The sequence below is a fragment of the Leucopleurus acutus genome, assembly GCF_964270905.1.
Source record: "Leucopleurus acutus genome assembly, chromosome: 11".
Taxonomy (NCBI): Eukaryota; Metazoa; Chordata; class Mammalia; order Artiodactyla; family Delphinidae; genus Leucopleurus; species Leucopleurus acutus.
The window spans coordinates 81,676,379-81,694,759 of NC_139152.1; the positions used below are offsets into that span (position 1 = coordinate 81,676,379).

General features: G+C 40.3%; 1 protein-coding gene across 18 annotated transcripts in view; it reads right to left on the bottom strand.

The window, feature by feature from the left end:
• ANKS1B (ankyrin repeat and sterile alpha motif domain containing 1B) overlaps nucleotides 1-18,381 on the bottom strand; it is a gene marked incomplete at both ends in the record, with an annotated part of 1,174,646 nt that overhangs the window by 295,292 nt on the left and 860,973 nt on the right. For all 18 annotated transcript variants that reach the window (XM_082850046.1, XM_082850043.1, XM_082850045.1 and 15 more), the window contains one exon: nucleotides 17,715-17,867. In XM_082850046.1, the coding sequence (XP_082706172.1) occupies nucleotides 17,715-17,867 (153 nt within the window). The remainder of the gene's footprint in view (nucleotides 1-17,714; nucleotides 17,868-18,381) is intronic.

Below are 18,381 nucleotides of genomic sequence, written 5' to 3' on the forward strand. Positions count from 1 at the left end.
CAATAGCTGACGACATGCTGCCTGGTGAGTGTTGGTGGAAAAAGGGCACACCACTCTGCCCAAACCGCAGGCTGAATGTCTGCTGTAATAGCAGGTTCTAAAGAGGAAAAACTTCTGCATGACAGTGGAGACTTAAGTAGGGTGCAGTGTGCAGAAACGTTTCTTTGGCCACACTTTGGTTTTTCTCAGGTGTAGATCAAAAATATTTATTTCACAAGAAAAGAAAAGCTGATGTGCTACATACTCCTATATATGTATAATTGCTTCTAGACATTTCTTTTTTATTTTTTTGGCCGAGTTGCCAGGCTTGTGGGATCCTAGTTTCCTGACCTGAGATTGAACCCGGCCCTCCGCAGTGAAAGCCCAGAATCCTAACCACTGGACCCACAGGGAATTCTCTAGACATTTCTGCTTGGAATGTGTGGCCTATAGGGAGTTCAGAGTTACATGTTCAACAGAGCTCTTGACATCTCCTCCCAAATATTCCCGATCTCAAGAAATAGTTCAGACCAAAGCCTCTGAGTTATCCTCAACTCCTATCATTTCTCCTACAATCAATACCTAAGTCATCAGCTCTGTCTTCATTGAGTATTCTGATCCACCTGCTTCACCACAACCACTTTAGCACAAGGCACCATCATCTCTTGCCTCGACTACTGGGAAAGTCTCTCAGCTAGATTTTCACTCTCACCATCCCTGTCAGAGCCCCTAACTTCCCCTGAGGGTCTGCTCGTCCCACAGCACAGAAAGTGAGCCTTTAAACATAAACCAAACCGTGTCACACACCCTTTCTCAAACCCTCTCCGATGGCTTCCACTCACTCTTAGAATGCATAGCCATGACCCACACTACCTGGTCCTCAGCCATCTCTTTGACATCTTCTACCAGCCTTGCCCCTTGCTCGTGCTCTTACAGTCATGCTGGCTTCATCACTGCTCCTCAAACAGGCTAAGCATGATCCTGCCCGGGGTGTTTGCATTTGATGTTCCCTCAGCCTGGAATGCTGATCCTTGCAGGGCTTATTCTCACATTTCGTTCGGATTTCTTCCCAGGTAACACTCCCTCAAAGAAGCCATTTCTGCCCACCATCCTTAAATCTGGTCACTTTCTGTCCTCTCACCCTGCTTTAGGTTTCTTCACAATATGTGCCGCCATCTGGCGTCACATCATCGACTTGTTTTGTTACCTGCTTATTGTCTGCCTCCCTCCCTAGAATGTGAAGCTCCACGAAAGCAGGGACTCTGTCACTTTTGTTTTGTTCTCCCCTCTATTTCTAGAGCTTAGAACAGTGCCTGGCATATAGTAGGTGTTCAATACATATTTTCATCTAAAATAAATACTGCATGTACTTCTTTATATGTCAGACCCTCAGGTATACACCTTCTAGACACACTGAGGCCCTACAAATGCTTATATTGTGTAGTTTGCCTTTCAACTCAAGCATCTTTACCCAACATGCCAGGCATCTGCAGCTGATGGCAGCACCCAGAGGTGGCACTGAGATGGGGGGCAGGTCACAGAAATGGCTGCCTCTCCCAGGCCCTCCACTGTCAAGGAGGTAAAGCTTGACTCTGACCACCTTGCCTCCTGTGGCTTCTTTTGTATCTTTCCCCGCTCTTCCCTGGCAGAAATCCAACCAGTGGATATTGTTTAGCACTCACTTTGTATAGGGTGCGGGGGATGGGTATACAGTTTGAGCCTTCTGAGGTCAGAACCTCAAGGAGTTTGGTGTCTGGCAGGGATGGGGGTGATGAGGATGAATCAAAACAAACATAAGGCCTGTTATAAAGGTTAAGTGTCTTGCCCCAGAGGCATTAAGGAAGCAACACTTGAAGTTGGCTCATCTAACCCTGCACCCAGTCTCTTTTCACTTTGCCACCCAAGCTTGCTTTCCCTCTGGTGCTTCTCTGTATTTCTAAGTTTGTCCTAAATCCCCCTCCTCTCTTTCTCTATATTCAAAGCTCCAAATCCTACCCTTCTGGGTGAGGTTATATGTCAGCTGATATAGCTGATATTCTGATCACAGTAGCTCACAATAGGTGAGAATGACTGATAGGTTTAGCTCTCTCAGGTGGCTTTCACATCATAACCTGCTCTTCTCTGCTGCAGCCAGTCTCATGGAGACACACATGTGAGGGGCGATCTGTTTACCTCTTTGGGGGAAATTGTGGGGGAAAGGGTACCACCTGGGGTTGGCTTGCTTACTTGGAGTCTTTCCACCTCATCTTACCTCTCTAGGCTTCCAAGGACCAATGCGTGAACTAGGTCGAGGCACAGCCTTTCCTCCCTCTTTAGTACACTTTCTGAAGGGAAGTTGGTAATTAATTTTTGGCATTTGGTAGGTGGTAAAACACTCCCCCCTCCCCCAGGTATGTGTGTGTCCGCAGGTGCATGTGGTGGTGATGCAGATCATTTACAGCAGGTGAATGATCAGAAACCACACTCCTGGGCTTCCCTGGTGGCGCAGTGGTTAAGAATCCGCCTGCCAATGCAGGGGACATGGGTTCGAGCCCCGGTCCGGGAAGATCCCACATGCTGCGGAGCAACTAAGCCCGTGTGCCACAACTCCTGAGCCTGCGGTCTAGAGCCCGTGAACCACAACTACTGAGCCCGCATGCTGCAATTACTGAAGCCCGTGTGCCTAAAGCTCTGTGCTCCACAACAAGAGAAGCCACTGCAATGAGAAGCCCGCGCACCACAACCAAGAGTAGCTCCCGCTCACCGCAACTAGAGAAAGCCCATGTGCAGCAACGAAGACCCAACGCAGCCAAAAATAAATAAATAAAAAAATAAAAATAAGTAAATTTATTTTAAAAAAAAGAAACCGCACTCCTGTTCATCTTGAGCCACATGTGTTCCCCAGCGGCCGCCACCAGGAAGAAACGAAGCTGCCTCAGGCAGCCACCGTGGCTAACGCTGCTGGAAAATTTCTCTGTAAGGCTGAGAACACGAGAGAAAAAATTGTGGGTGCTCATTCTGTTGTTAGGTATGTCTCCGTTTCAAGACCAGCCTCGTCCAACTCCTTTCAGGGTACAGGACACTTGTGAATGTGAAATAGGAAGGACTGGTGGCTTTTTTCAACAAACCTCAACCAGTTCTTTTCCGACAGCACTTCAGCTGTGTTTTAGTCAGCTCAGGCTACTATAACAAATTACCATAAACTGGGTGGCATAAACAACAGAAATTAATTTCGTACAGTTCTGGAGGCTGGATGGCTGAGATCAGGGTGCAGCGTGGTCGGGTTCTGGTAAGGGCCCTCTTTTGAGTTGCAGATGGCTGGCTTCTTGCTGTGTCCTCACACGATGGAGACAGCAAGCTAGCTCTCTGGTTTCTTCTTATTAGGACCCTAATCCCATTCATGAGGGTGCTGCCCTCACGATCTAATTACCTCCCAAAGGACCATCACATTGGGATTAAGAGTTCAAGATATGAATCTGGGGGGGCACAAACATTCAATCCGTTGCAACCTGTAAAATGGGGTTGGCAACAGTGAGCATCTGATAGCATTAAGGTGAGATGAAATATCTCAATATATTTTAAGCACATTGCTTTACACATAAGCAACCTTAGGCCAGTCAGCAAATATTTATTTGCCACCTACTGTGTGTGAGGCACTGTTCTAGGAGCTGGGGATACAGGAGTGAACAAAATACATTCATACCCAGATGGAGTTCATAGTGGTTAACAATCATGGTAATAAAGGCAGAGCCAGGATGCAAATCCTAGCAGTTTAGCACCAGAGCCCACAGTCTCCTCCATGACTCCATAGCGCCCCTTCTTCGCTGAGAGCGAGAAGGCGGATAATAAACCTGAGAGGTTGTGTGAACTGAAAACCTGGACCTCCAGAATAAAGCCGCAGACGTGTACTTGGCGGCCATCTATCAATACCTGAAGGTGCCAACTGAAGCTTTTCGTAGGTGATACCGTCCAAGAGCACAGCACTGGGGAAAGGAGATCTAAGGACAAAATCTTGAGCAAGATTGACTTTTAATGAAGGGGAAGACAGAGGTACAAAAACTCCTATTATTGCTATTGTTGCTGTTATTCCCTGTGACTGTCTAGAGGCGTCAGCTACCTAAGGAACCACATTCAATTAAGAAGGTATCTGTTGCATTCCCACTTTGAACAAAGGGTCAGTGTGCAACAAGTGTCTGAGCAAGGCAAGAAATTGATTCTCCGTTAGACAAATACTTCAGTATTTAATTTTTTAAAATAATTTTGTTTGATGGTCAATTAATTCAACAATTTTCAGCTTCTTATAGCTCTAGCAAATCCATTATCATAGTGTGTTTATCATCTAAGTTATTATACTCTAGTTGTTGAATGTTGGTTGTCCACAAATTCTCCATACATTTAAGCCCTATCCAAATCTTTTTTTTCCCCTGTGGGCCCCACTAATCATCTCCAATTTTCTGAGACCGTTTTGATTTCACATATTCTGATTGGAGTCTTAGAAACAATAAGACCATCCAGAATTCTAAAATTCTCTCTTCTTTTCTCTAATCAAAACTTCTCTTTTGTGGTGGATTGATCGAACTAATGGTCTTAATTTTTCATCTGACTTGCATCCAAGGCATGTACTGTGTGCATTTCGGCTTACTGTACCAAGAGGTGAAATATATCCTCCCCTTTCAACTTAATTCTCAGTTGGTCCCATAGCTTCCTTTGGCCAATTGTTGGCAGATATGAGGCAAGTGGAGGCCTGAAAACGTGCTTGCACGTTTTTGTTTCTCTCTTTGCTATAGGATGTGCCTGGGAGAGTATGTTAGAGGATGGGGTACAAGAAGTAGAGCTGAGCTGCCCCACTCGTCTCAGCTGAGACCATCCCAGGTGAGTTGACGCTCATACTCCAGCAGATCAGAGGCACCTGCCTGATGTGAGGGAGCCAGCTGGGATCAGAAAAAATTTCCAGCCAAGTCCAGCCTAAATTACTGACCCACAGACTCGTGAGTGAAACAAATGCTTATTGCTTTAAGCCACTGCATTTTCAGACAGTTTGTTGCACAGCACTGCTGTGGCAATGGATAATGGATAATGCTTCCCGTAAATTTTAGGCACTTGGAAGCTGCCCCTCCATTTCGCCTCCATTCAACAAAAATTGAGTGCTTTCTACTTGCAAAGCATTGTGCAAAATGCTTTACTACATTACTTTATCTAATCCTGACAACACTATTATCTAGAAGATAGATAATGTTATTACACAAAATTTAGATGCAAGGAAATTTAAGCTTAGAGAAAGTTAAGTGACTCGCCCAAGATGGTAAAATGATAAGAAATAGTTGGGAGTCCAAGCCCGGAAGCCTCTTTTTAGACCCTGTGCTTTTACCACTGCTGCTTGCCTTTTACTCTACTGGTTCCTCCACCTCACCTTATTTTTCTCCTGCCCACCTCCATCCCCTAATCAGGAAGAGACCCTGTGTTTCAATTTGGGATGCAAAGACCACTTTTATACTTAGCTCCCCTAAATACTACTCTTCTTACAGCCAATGTAAATGGTTATCTTCTCCATTAGCCTGGAAGTTCTTTTGAGGGTAAGGACTGTAAAATGCTTATTACATTTTTTCTCCACAGCTTCTATGAAGTAGAATTTTTAAAAAGGTAATGATCCTATTCGTTTTAGGAAATCTAATTATCCCCCCTAAGCAATTAATACAAAATTAAGAAAGACTCTACTAGAGAATATATATATATGTTTATGGAACACACACACACACACACACACACACACACACACACACAAACACGCACACACATTTAAAAGGGCACTGTTATCCCAAACTAGTTTAATTGGTGGAATGCACAGTAGAGGGTTTTTCCCATTTTGTTAAACAATTTTAGATACATGGTGCTTGAATTTGGTGTTTGATGCCTACAAGAATAAAACTCTTCTGGTTCATGTTTCATTATACTAATATTAGAAAAATGAATTGATATAAAACTGGCACTGAATAATTTCTGTTTTGCAGCGAGTTTCTGCATTTAAGAAACTGTTTTAGATTTAGTCACTGGCCCTGTACTTTAGGTATGCCGCCACCAGGTGGCGGCAGGGTGCCAGATATAAGGTCTGTACAGTAAGGAATTTACATGCTTTCAAGTTCAAGTTAATAGCTCTTTGCTTGAGTTCAAAAAAAATTTGAGACCACAGATAGCTAATTTAACATAATATATCTATTTATTAAAATACCTAAACTTAAATTCTAAATCAACCTTAAACATCTTTAAAGCAGATGTAAATCCTACAAAATCACCTATCTCATCTCTCTTCTCCCTGGCTTTGAATTATTATTATAATGGGTAGATTCTAACATTAATCTTGTATACTTACTTTGGTGATAAATTAACCTTTATGATTTACTCTGAGTGTTTATATTTATTGTCAATCTCTTCCATGGCAGCTTGTATGTCAGGCTTCAAAATTCTAAACAGTTTTCTTCTAACAAAAAGACCTCTTTGGCTTTCCTTTCATCTCAGGAGGTAGAGGTTTATCTCTTCAGTATGATCTCAGATCTTCTCCCAAGGAAGACCCAAAGCATTTCTCCATCTGGATAGCATGAAAAGTGTTGCATTTGCATTTTGCACAGGGCTTTTTCCTTTTTTATTTTCTACACTGTAGAATAATTCATTAGAATATTCCCCCTCTCAAAGCTCCTAAAAAGCACAGAGCCAGTTTACAGTATTTACCTATTTAACTGCAATGCAAATGAATCTCCTTAGCAACAGGCTCTGCCCTAAATATCTCCAGAAAAGAGTTAAAGAAACAAAAGTCTTCATGTCATATTAGCAATCTGAGCAAAATACAGAATAAAAAATTAACTGACTTTATTATAATTAATGATACTATATATGGAAGTGGAGCAGTTTCAACGTAAAGGAGATACTGAACTACTTCAAAACACAGTCAGAAGTGCCCACTCTTATGGATTGTCAAACTGAAACTTTGGAACAGATTCTAGAAGGGTTTAAGATTATGGATGATAGGTTGAGAATAAGTACATCCTTATCCTCTGAGCCACTACCCTGCTCTGCCCCAAGGTTGTTTGTTTCAAGAATAAATAGAACTGGGTGGCTGAGAGTCAAGGACCAATGCTATGTAGTTGGGGGAAAAAGGACACTAGCAATTCCATACCTAAGCATAGTCAGAAAAAAAAAAAGGTGGGATGGGGAAGGCTCTCTGCAGCTTTATCCTGCAGCTCCTACACAAAGCTCAGAGTCATTCCTGTCACATTCACCCACTCCAGGAGTGGAAATATTCTGAGCAGCGCTAAGCAGTGCTGGGAGACTGAGAGGCTAAGGCAGAGGGAAGGGGTTGGAGTTGGGAGTGGTGGAAGAGAGAGGTTGAGCAGTGATTTCTAGAGGCCACAGTCTGCACAATAAACAGGGCGGCTGTCTGTGTTCTAACACGAGTGAGTACTGACAGCGAGAAGCAAATGGCAGCTAAGCTGTGAAAGCATGCTCCAAGGGAGCTGGCCAGCTCCCAGCCTAATGCTGGGAGAGAGAGAAAGAAAAAAATAGAGGCAAAAGAAAAATAGAACAGGGAGAGAAGAGAAAGGGATGGATAATAAAAACTCTCATGTGATTTCAAGTCTCACAGGAAACCTATGAAGCCAGCGGAGCAGATATTATTATCTTCTATTTAAAAAGGAGAAACTGAGACCAAGAGTTGATAAGTGACTTTTTTAATGTCACATACTGAGTGGCAGATATAGGATTCAAAGTCAAGTGACCTGATTCTAAAATAAAGATGAAAGAAGAGAGGGTGCATTTGAAACACTGACACACACAGTCTGTCCTACCATTTACTTTATAAACAGTAAGTAACATTTTCAGATAACCAAGGCTTTGCCTTTTAAGGGTCAAACTGAAACAATTTTAGCCACTATTGAAAGGCATTTCTGAAAGGTACTGTATTTGTCCTTGCCTCCCTTGAATACTGACGGTAATTTGCCCTCTTCTAGATACATGGGGTTATGATGATGGAAATTGACTCTATATTTATGGACTCCAAATTCAGGGACACCCTCAGGTTCTAAGGAGGCACACAGGTTTTACTGCTGTCATGCCTAATACATTCATGGCTAGAAATAGCTGTAGAGCTGACTCAGCTCCTATTTCCCTCGCAGTCAGCCCTTCCTTCTTACGTGTGTCGGCTTCTGGCCCCAGCCTACTGCTTCTGATCATGTCATTCTCCGGATTAAAATCCTTTTAATGGCTCCCCACTGACTACAGCAGTGGTTTTCAACCCAGGCTACACATTAAAATCACCTGGGGATCTTTAAAAACACTCCCAATGCCCAGATTCCACCACCAAAGGTTTTGACTCAGTTGTTTAGGTATGGGGCCCTAGCCTACAGGGATTAATGTAAGTAGCATGGACTGGGGCTTCTGGATTAACAAGGATTGGATTTATCTCCCCCCACCTCCCCAATGCCCCTGCTCTCACCTGAAACTGAAAATGGAGACAAAATCTATGAAACACTACTTTTTAAGACATTGGAATGAAGCAATGAAGGAAATTGATATCTGAGAGATGAGAAACAGAGTGAACCCTAAAATCGTCCTAGTTTACCACCTTGAGAGAATTCTCAGGCCATTATGCAGGGAAGAAGAAGCCAGGGAGTCTGGAAGACTCTTTGAATTGAGAAGACGGAGGTGAGAGTCTAGGGAGACTAAAGTGGCTAGACTTTTCTGTATAGAGTACTAGAGAGGACAGAGGGCTGATCAGCACATGCATATGAGGAAACTATCTGAGGCCAGATTAAAAAAAAAATGCCAGAAAAGATTAGTGGAAGTAGTACGTAGAGCTCAAACAGGGCTGATAGTAGTCTGCACTATTCAGACCGGGAAACCTGGAAATTCACAGGGCATTGTTAGAATACTCAGAAGCATCTTGCCTCAGGAGTGCAAAGAATAAGCCATAGACTAACTGATGCTCTGGTTTTGCCTAACAAATCTTAAAAGTAAGACCTGAAAGGATCAAAATATATCCAAGGAGCTTCTCTGTGTCTGATAATGGAGCTCAAGAATATTTATAGGAATACAAAAATATCCAGTACCTAACAAGGTGAAATTTGTTGACGTCTGGCATGCAATACAAGTTACCAGGCATGCCAAGAACACTGAGGAGAAGAATCAATCAACTGAAACTGACCCCAAACCAACATAGATGTTAGACGGCAAGGGCATTAAAACAGTTATTATAACCACATTCCTTATGTTCAACAAGTTAGAGAAAAGATTGAGAATGTTAAATAGAGACCTGAAAAATAAAGACTGAAGTCTAACTTCTGGAGATGAAAACTATAACCTCTGAGATTAAAAGTACACTGGATGTTAATAATGGCAGATCAGGTATCATAAGAAGAAAAGATAAGTGAACTTGACACAGCAATAGAAACTATCCAAATGAATCACAGAGAGAAAAAATAATGAAAAAAAATATGTAGAGTATTGGTGAGTTGTGGCCCAACTTTAAATGGCCTAATATACATGTGATTGAAGTTTCCAAAGGAGAGGAGAGAGAAGGCCAGGCAGAAAACAACATTTTAAGAAATAATGACCATGATGCAGCCAACAGGGAAAACAATTTAGAGGTTCCTCAAATATTTAAAAACAGGATTACCATATGATCTAGCAATCCTACTTTTAGGTATATATCCAAAAGAATTGAAAATAGGATCTCATGGAGATGTCTGTACACTGATGTTCATTGCAGCATTATCCATAATGGCCAAGGAGTAGAAGGAACCTAAATGTCTATCAACAGATGAATGGCTAAAGAAAATGTGGTATATACATTCAGCCTTAAAGAGAAGAAAATCCTGTCATATGCTATAAGGGTCCTGATGCAGAATACTTTGTAGCCTGTGGGAATGGGAGAAAAGGCTGGAATGCTGAGCTTGGCTTAGATCTGGGTAGTATGTTCAGGCATGGAATGTGGAAGGGTGGACGTGGCTTCTTCAGAGGAAATTTGAAATGCTTCTATTTTAATCAGGAGAAGAGTGAATGAAATCTGGGTGGGGAAGAAACAATGGTGTCTACTAAAATAACTTTTTTAAGGTAGAAATTTCTAGATACTCAGAACATGATTTTCTTTTTTGCACAGAGATGGGTCATTAATAGCTATAATCAGAGGGTTTCAGTTACTCATGAAATTAATTTGTTGCTGAGTGTCTAGACTGTCTCTTCAGGGCCAAATGCCTTGTTTACTTTCATTTTGTGTGTGTGTGTGTGTGTGTGTGTGTGTGTGTGTTTACTAATTCCAGTATCAACACTTAGCAGTGCTTATTCAATAATATTAACCCCAAGGCACTGTAAGAATGCAAATTCACTTTAAATGCAAAAGAAAAGCTATATTCCTTCCAATGAAGTTTTAGTGTTTAAGTGCATTTTATTGTGATGTAACTTTATCTCATTTTAGGTCAATGCTCCAAAGTTGAGAGCAGCATGATAGGTGCAGATACGCAAAACATGCTGAAAGATAGTGGAATCAATAATACCAGCCTTAGCCCATCATCAATCTCCATGTCATATGTGAAAGGGCTAAAAATCACTTGAAAGTGAGTATTTATTTGGAAGAGGATTGTTTCATCTCATATGAGGAACGTAGAAGGGTGCTTCTTCCAAAACTTGGGCCAAGTGAGGCAAGCCTCTGGAGAGTCCTGCGAAGAGCTTGCAATTTAGATGCAGTGACTGTGGGCGGTAGAGTCCAGGGGCTTTACCTGACACATAGTGTCTGAAAAAGTCTGAAGCCCAGAGGCGGTGTCTAGCTGTCCCGAAGGCTTGTGAAGAGCCAGCTGTACCGTCTATGAGTGTAAATAAAATGCTTAAATCCACAGGTCGTACATAAAGTTTGCTCTACACTTGAACACTCATATCCAGTTATTTAGTTAAAGCCTTCGGCTTTGATTAAAGTTGTTAACATTTCAAGTGTTGACTAATGTAGCCTCCCTGGTGTGGAAATATGAATATTCTTCTCATTTATTAATGTCCTATAGTGAAAGCATAACCTTTTACTTAAAATAATTGGTCTGGAAATGGAATTATAATATTCTTCTCCCCATTCCTCCCCTGCAATTTGGTGATTATTCTTCTTGGTTGGGATTATAAGTTATCATTTGCATTTATCCAATACACACATATACAAACACACACTCACAGACACAATGCAAAAAAACTTCTGGGAGTAAATTTAATTTCAGTTATAGCAATGAGGGTAGGGCAGAGAAAAGTGTGACTTTATAATTCTGGTCATGAAATAAAAACATCAAAGCAAGTAATAAGTCTAAATTTGATGCTGATAGGACTATATTTCTACTGTATTTAAAGCAAATAAAGTCACACTATTGAAGATTTAACATAAAATTAGAATGTTAACTTTGAAAGTTTCTTAGTGTATCTCCAAGTGATTAGATTATCACAACATTTCCCTGGGAAGGTAGAAATGGAATCAACAACATTGCAAAAGAAAAAACAAAAAAGAAATTTGACAGCCCTAAGCAAAAGAGTGATGTAAGTATAGTTTCAGCAGCTATTAGGCAAGAAGCAAATGATATGCTCATCAATTTTCTGTTATAAAAATAAGCCCAAAGGATTTTCATGGGACACATATGGGTGTTGCTACCTTAATTATTTTGTTTCTACCCAAAGGTATTTAAAACACAACCAACTGTCAGAGTTGGATTTTTAAAGATATTCCTGTACTTATGAGCAGAGATTTAAGAATGCACTGAAGACTGAACTTTATTTTGTTCTTCACCGTGTACTTTTATCATTACCAATATTGTAGGAGATCATAAGCCTGGACTAGAATTATTTCCTTGGTAAAAAATGAATGATAAAACTAATGGGAAATTAATAATGTGTTCTACATTGATGTTCACAGATGTATAAATTGGAGAGTGTTCAAATTTATTTCGTCTAATCAAAATCCCCTTAGTAGGTACACAGTGATAAAATAAATTAATGTTGTTTTTCATAATTGCAATACGTTTTTGTTGTTGTTTAGGAAAGGGATTATTTCATGGAGATTATAATTATCCATACCTACTTCATGCAGAAAATGTGTAGCCCTTTTATTTAAAATTTCCCCCTGGCAGAGCTGTAGAGATTTTTCAATAGCAGTAAAAACTGTTGTGTAAACTTGGTAATACCATATGGAAGGCCTGAGTAACCTTCTGAGTAAAAAAAAAAAAAAAAAAAAAAAATTCATGTACTTATGCACTGCTAACTAGTTTTTAATTCTAACAAGCCTTTGGAGAGGACTATAATTCAGGCTAGAGATTCACCCAGCTAGCATCTGCAGAGGGAAACATTTGCCTGACAATCTCTCTCAATATTCATACAACACTAAAATATCAATACAAAAGTGAAAGTAATGTTAAATATGTTATTCTTGGTCATGGCAGACACAGGGGTAAAACAGAGCAATTGATGAAACGTCAGCTTCTGAATATGAAGCATAGATTAGGGAATATGGGAAACAATAACTGGCAAAGACTTCATTTTCTAAGTCTAGACCACACAGGCCTGTAAAACTGGCAATACCTTATGTCTTAAAAGTTTATGCTTGATTTCCACTGCTGACAATGCTGCTATTAAGATATGAGATCTCCCTTTTTGACCCACCTCCTAGAGAAATGGAAATAAAAACAAAAATAAACAAATGGGACCCAACGAAACTTAAAAGCTTTTGCACACCAAAGGAAACCACAAACAAGACGAAAAGACAACCCTCAGAATGGGAGAAAATATTTGCAGACGAAGCAATGGACAAAGGATTCATCTCCAAAATATACAAGCAGCTCATGAAGCTCAATATCTAAAAAACAAACAACTCAATCAAAGAATGGGCAGAAGACGTAAATAGACATTTCTCCAAAGAAGATACACAGATTGCCAACAAACACATGAAAGGATGCTCAACATCACTAATCATTAGAGAAATGCAAATCAAAACTACAATGAGGTAGTTGTCACACCGGTCAGAATGGCCATCATCAAAAAATCTACAAGCAATAAATGCTGGAGAGGGTGTGGAGAAAAGGGAACCCTCTTGCACGTTGGTGGGAATGTAAATTGATACAGCCACTATGGAGAACAGTATGGAGGTTCCTTAAAAAAATAAAAATAGAACTACCATACGACCCCACAATTCCGTTCCTGGACATGTATCTGGAGAAAACCATAATTCAAAAAAAGTCATGTACCACAATATTCATTGCAGCACTATTTACAGTAGCCAGGACATGGAAGCAACCTAAGTGTCCACTGACAGATGAATGGATAAAGAAGATGTGGCACATATATACAATGGAATATTACTCAGCCATAAAAAGAAATGTAATTGAGTTATGTGTAGTGAGGTGGATGGACATAGAGTCTGTCATACACAGTGAAGTACATCAGAAAGAGAAAAACAAATACCATATGCTAATGCATATATATGGACTCTAAAAAAAAAATGGTCATGAAGAACCTAGGGGCAAGATGGGAATAAAGACACAGACCTACTAGAGAATGGACTTGAGGATATGGGGAGGGGGAAGGGTAAGCTGGGACAAAATGAGACAGTGGCATGGACATATATACACTACCCAATGTAAAATAGATAGCTAGTGGGAAGCAGCCGCATAGCACAGGGAGACCAGCTCTGTGCTTTGTGACCACCTAGGGGGGTGGGATAGGGAGGGTGGGAGGGAGACGCAAGAGGGAGGGGATGTGGGGATATATGTATACGTATAGCTGATTCACTTTGTTATACAGCAGAAACTAACACAACAATGTAAAGCAATTATACTCCGATAAAGATGTTAAAAAAAAAAGATATGAGATCTCCACTACTCTCTCCTATTCCTATACTTTGGGTAGCTTTGTGACTAAAACCTTTACTAGGTTATTCAAATAACCTTGTTTTTCAAAGGCATTAATGTGCTCCACCAAGAAAAAGATCTTTGGGGACTTTTGGAAAGATTACAATTTCAAATGTATTTGTACTTTTCAAGTCACAACTTTGTGTAGTTTTCATTTCTTCATGAAAATACTTTGAATAAATTTATACTCAATGTGAATGTATTATTAGTTGTTTAATATCAAGAATAATACCATGTGAAATTGGAGGCTTAGTCAATACAATTTAATGATGCTGAAGTAATTTGTAATTACATCAGCAGTCAGTCTTCTCATCCTCTCTTCTCAGTAGACCTCCATATCAAAGACAGCCTCCACCTGCACTTCTCTCTTCACTCTACATAGAATAGAAGTTATTGGAGCCATTGGGTTTCCTTAAAACTAGCCACTCATTACAAAGGTTCAAGATGGGACTTGCCCTAAAAGGCTTTGCTCTAAATCAAAGTGACCGTACATTCCTTTCTGGCTGTAAAAAATAAATTATGGGTACTTAATACAGAATTGCTGGGCCCATATATTATATATGAGATTATCTTACATTTGGATACTTTCCCTCACTAGTCGGGATAAATGAAGTCTTGAATTTGAGACCAGTCGAAAGCATCGTCAGCCAGGAGGTATACATGGTGCCTATCTCTCATTTTAAAACCCAACAGCCCTAAACCATCAAATGAACTACTCTGTAGCAGATCTAAAGGGCGTAAAAATTTTGTTCTCTGATTTCTAAGTCTAAAGGTACAGATAGTTTGTCCATAATAAGTATATTTATGGAGTTAAATGACTTGCAAACCCTCCTCAAGAGTGTGAATTTGCCCATAAATTCATCACAAACTTTAAATTCCATCAGTTCACTTTAAGGAAAATATACTGGGTTGGTATCCGATGCAGATGTTGTACTCCAGGCCCAAGGAATTTGGCCTCAAGGTCTAAAACACAATGACTATACTTTCCGATTCTGATATAATGCTTGTGACAGGTACTTCTCTCCAGATTGGAGTCAGATTGTATTACAGCAAAAGTACCTTCAAGAGTTAGTAAGGGTGGGGCTTCCCTGGTGGTGCAGTGGTTAAGAATCTGCCTGCCAATGCAGGGGACACGGGTTTGAGCCCTGGTCCAGGAAGATCCCACATGCCACGGAGCAACTAAGCCCGTGTGCCACAACTACTGAGCCTGTGCTCTAGAGCCCACGAGCCACAACTACTGAGCCTGTGCACCACAACTACTGAAGCCTGCAAGCCTAGAGCCCATGCTCCGCAACACGAGAAGCCACCGCAATGAGAAGCCCGCACACCGCAACGAAGAGCAGCCACCGCTCGCCGCAACTAGAGAAAAGCCCGCGTACGGCAACAAAGACCCAATGCAGCCAAAAAAAAGAAAGAAAGAGTTACTATGGGTGGACAGACTCTAGGTCCATCCACCTCACTACAAATAACTGGGAGGGAGATGCAAGACGGAGGGGATATGGGGATATATGTATACATATAGCTGATTCACTTTGTTACATAGCAGAAACTAACACATTGTAAAGCAATTATACTCCAATAAAGATGTTAAAAAAAAAGAACCAAATGGAATTCTAGAACTGAAAAACAAAACAAACAAACAAAAAAGAGTTAGTATGGGTGGAAAAGGCCATTGTTCTGTCCCAGCTCAAGGCTGGTTAGCCCTGTGGGTAGTGATTTAATGCCCTGAGCCTTGGCATTAAACATGGGGCCTTACGGCATCACTGCCCTGCAGTCACTGCAGTCATTCACAAGGCCTGACCACAGTGACTGAACGGGCATCTCTAGGCTGCTGGTACACATAGCACTGGGGAAAAGTGTGGGTCCAAGCCCACACCTTAAATGTTAGCCTCAGTACTTGAATTTTGAGAGACATATAGTCTTATTTTAATGATCCTTGCTTCAATGAAAACATTTTATAATATAGTTCTATTGGAATCTGTTCTTTTCAATGAGGGATTACTGGTAATGCTAGTTGAGTGACTCATGTGCTATCTATCCAAAGTATTCATTCTTCAGTGCAGAGCGCTGTTATTCAGCTGTTACATAGAGATATTTATCATTGACTAGAAAGCAACTTAGTTGGAAGCATGTTTGTTTGATCTGTGGAAGATCCCCCTTTAATAAATGGCTAAGAGTAGCCATAAAATGAGTGTCAAGTTCTCAGTGGAAAACTAAAATCTCCTTGATGCAACTAAAAAGCAATACAGTTTCAGTTGCTTCCACTCAGACTAACAACAAAATTAATCAGAGGCTTTTAGTGAGATAGTGAGTTCCTTCTGAAATAATGAAAGCTTTTGTGAAAGAATAAGAACAGAAAGCTAAGAGTAGCTGATGGCAAATTAGAAGAAGCAGCCAAGAATTTTCTCCATTTGAAGTGATTTTTAGATTAAAGATTTTATAGATGTTCCAGAAAAGATATTATTTTTAAGACAGACTTTTAAAGCAAAGAATAATTAGTTACTACTAATTAACCATAATTTAAAATAATTAATGACATTCAGTACATAGAGACTGGACTTTTGGAGAGAAAATATCATAAAGACTAGAACAGAGTGCTTTTGAACCAGCAGAAATGTATTCGCTTTGTCTTTCAGTTCATTAATGCTTTTTTTTCAGTTACTAGAATATAAAACTTAAGTCTAAGAAATTCTCTGAAAGATTAAATGATTTCTCACTTTTGAAAAGAAATGTTCATGATACCAAATAAAATATGAAGGCATGATAATTAGGCTATCTTTTCATCTCTTTCATTCCTTTATGCCATTAGAAATAAAAGAGCAGTAAAAACAAAATGAGAAAATGACCAGTATCAAAATCAGTTAAACAGGGCTTCCCTGGTGGCGCAGTGGTTAAGAATCCTCCTGACAATGCAGGGGACATGGATTCGGGCCCTGGTCCGGAAAGATCCCACATGCCTTGGGGCAACTGGGCCCGTGTGCCACAACTACTGAGCCTGTGCTCTAGAGCCGGCGAGCCACAACTACTGAGCCTGCGAGCCACAACTACTGAAGCCTGCGTGTCTAGAGCCTGTGCTCCGCAACGGGAGAGGCCACCGCAGTGAGAGGCCCGTGCGCCACAGCAAGGAGTGGCCCCCGCTTGCTGCAACTGGAGGGAGCCCGCACACAGCAACGGGGACCCAACGCAGCCAAAAATAAAAAAAATAAAATAAATAAATTTATAAAGAAAAAAAAGCAGTTAAACAGATTTGGTTGATCTCTTTGGGCTCAAATACATGGCAACATATATTGGCCAGTTTTTATAGAAAATCTATGCCAAGTGTATGAATAAAACAAACAATTTAAGATTAGGTATAAGCCCTGGAAAATAAAATGTTGATATTGCAGCAGCTTATAAAATAAGAAAAAAGTCCCTTCAAGTTTGGGGTTTATATATGCAGTTAAGGAATAGAGACAAGGAAACATAACAGAGATAAAAAACTAAAAATGATGACTTTAATCTTTAAAAATGAATAAGAGCAAAGAATAGAATGAGAGCCTATTTGTTATCATGTTCATATCCTAAAGTGACAAAATTTCCTAAAACGGAAAGCCTGAAACTGCTTGGAAGTTTTTCTGAAATAATGTAAAACACCCTGAGAGTCTTCTTAGTTTCCACACCAAAACTTCAAGAGACAATGACTGTAGAGCTTGACTAGAATCAGAGAGACATATATTCAAACCAGAAGGCATACCTGTAAATCCTTGTTGGATGTCCAAAGAATCACAAAGAAAGAAAAAGTTACCCACCTATGGTACGAATTATCAAGTGTTGAATCGTTAAGGTGTCTTTAAGAGACCAACTTACATTAATAAGTTCAACCTCCCAGATTTTTTTCAACAGGTCCATCGATGTATAGCCATTAATCAGAAAGGCTTTGGTGTAGTCACCTAGTTCAATGGAATCCAGCCACTCAGCAACAGATGTGGGATGGTAGCCATCATGGCCAATGGGTCTCATCTGTAATTAGAAAATCACATTAGGATTAATTTAAGCTGTTTACTTTGTGTTCCAACAGCAGAATGCATCTTGGAAATTTACCTGATATGAAGCAACAGATCTTTCTGGATAAGAAAATAAGTAAACCCAAAATACTTTATGCACAATTCTAAATTATTAATAATTTCACGCTCAATTAGTTTTCAAAAGTGCACCCAGAAATTTCCAATTTAGCTGCTAAATCAGCTCCATATTTGAGAGAACTAAATATGTCAAACTTCTGTTGCAGACATTATTGGCATTCTGTTGGACGGAATTTAAAATGATGTCAGTCGAGCAGTTTTAAATTCAGTGCTGAAGGCACAGGGAACTGCACTCCCAAAATGTAGATGATAATTCTCATATGCACAACATCAAAGCATGTGAAAATACTGCATGACTTAAACATCCAAAGGAATTCATGCTTATGCAAGACATGTACTGTAGGTAGTGCAAACATGCTGGAGAAACATACTGCTGTGGTAAGCCAGTAAAG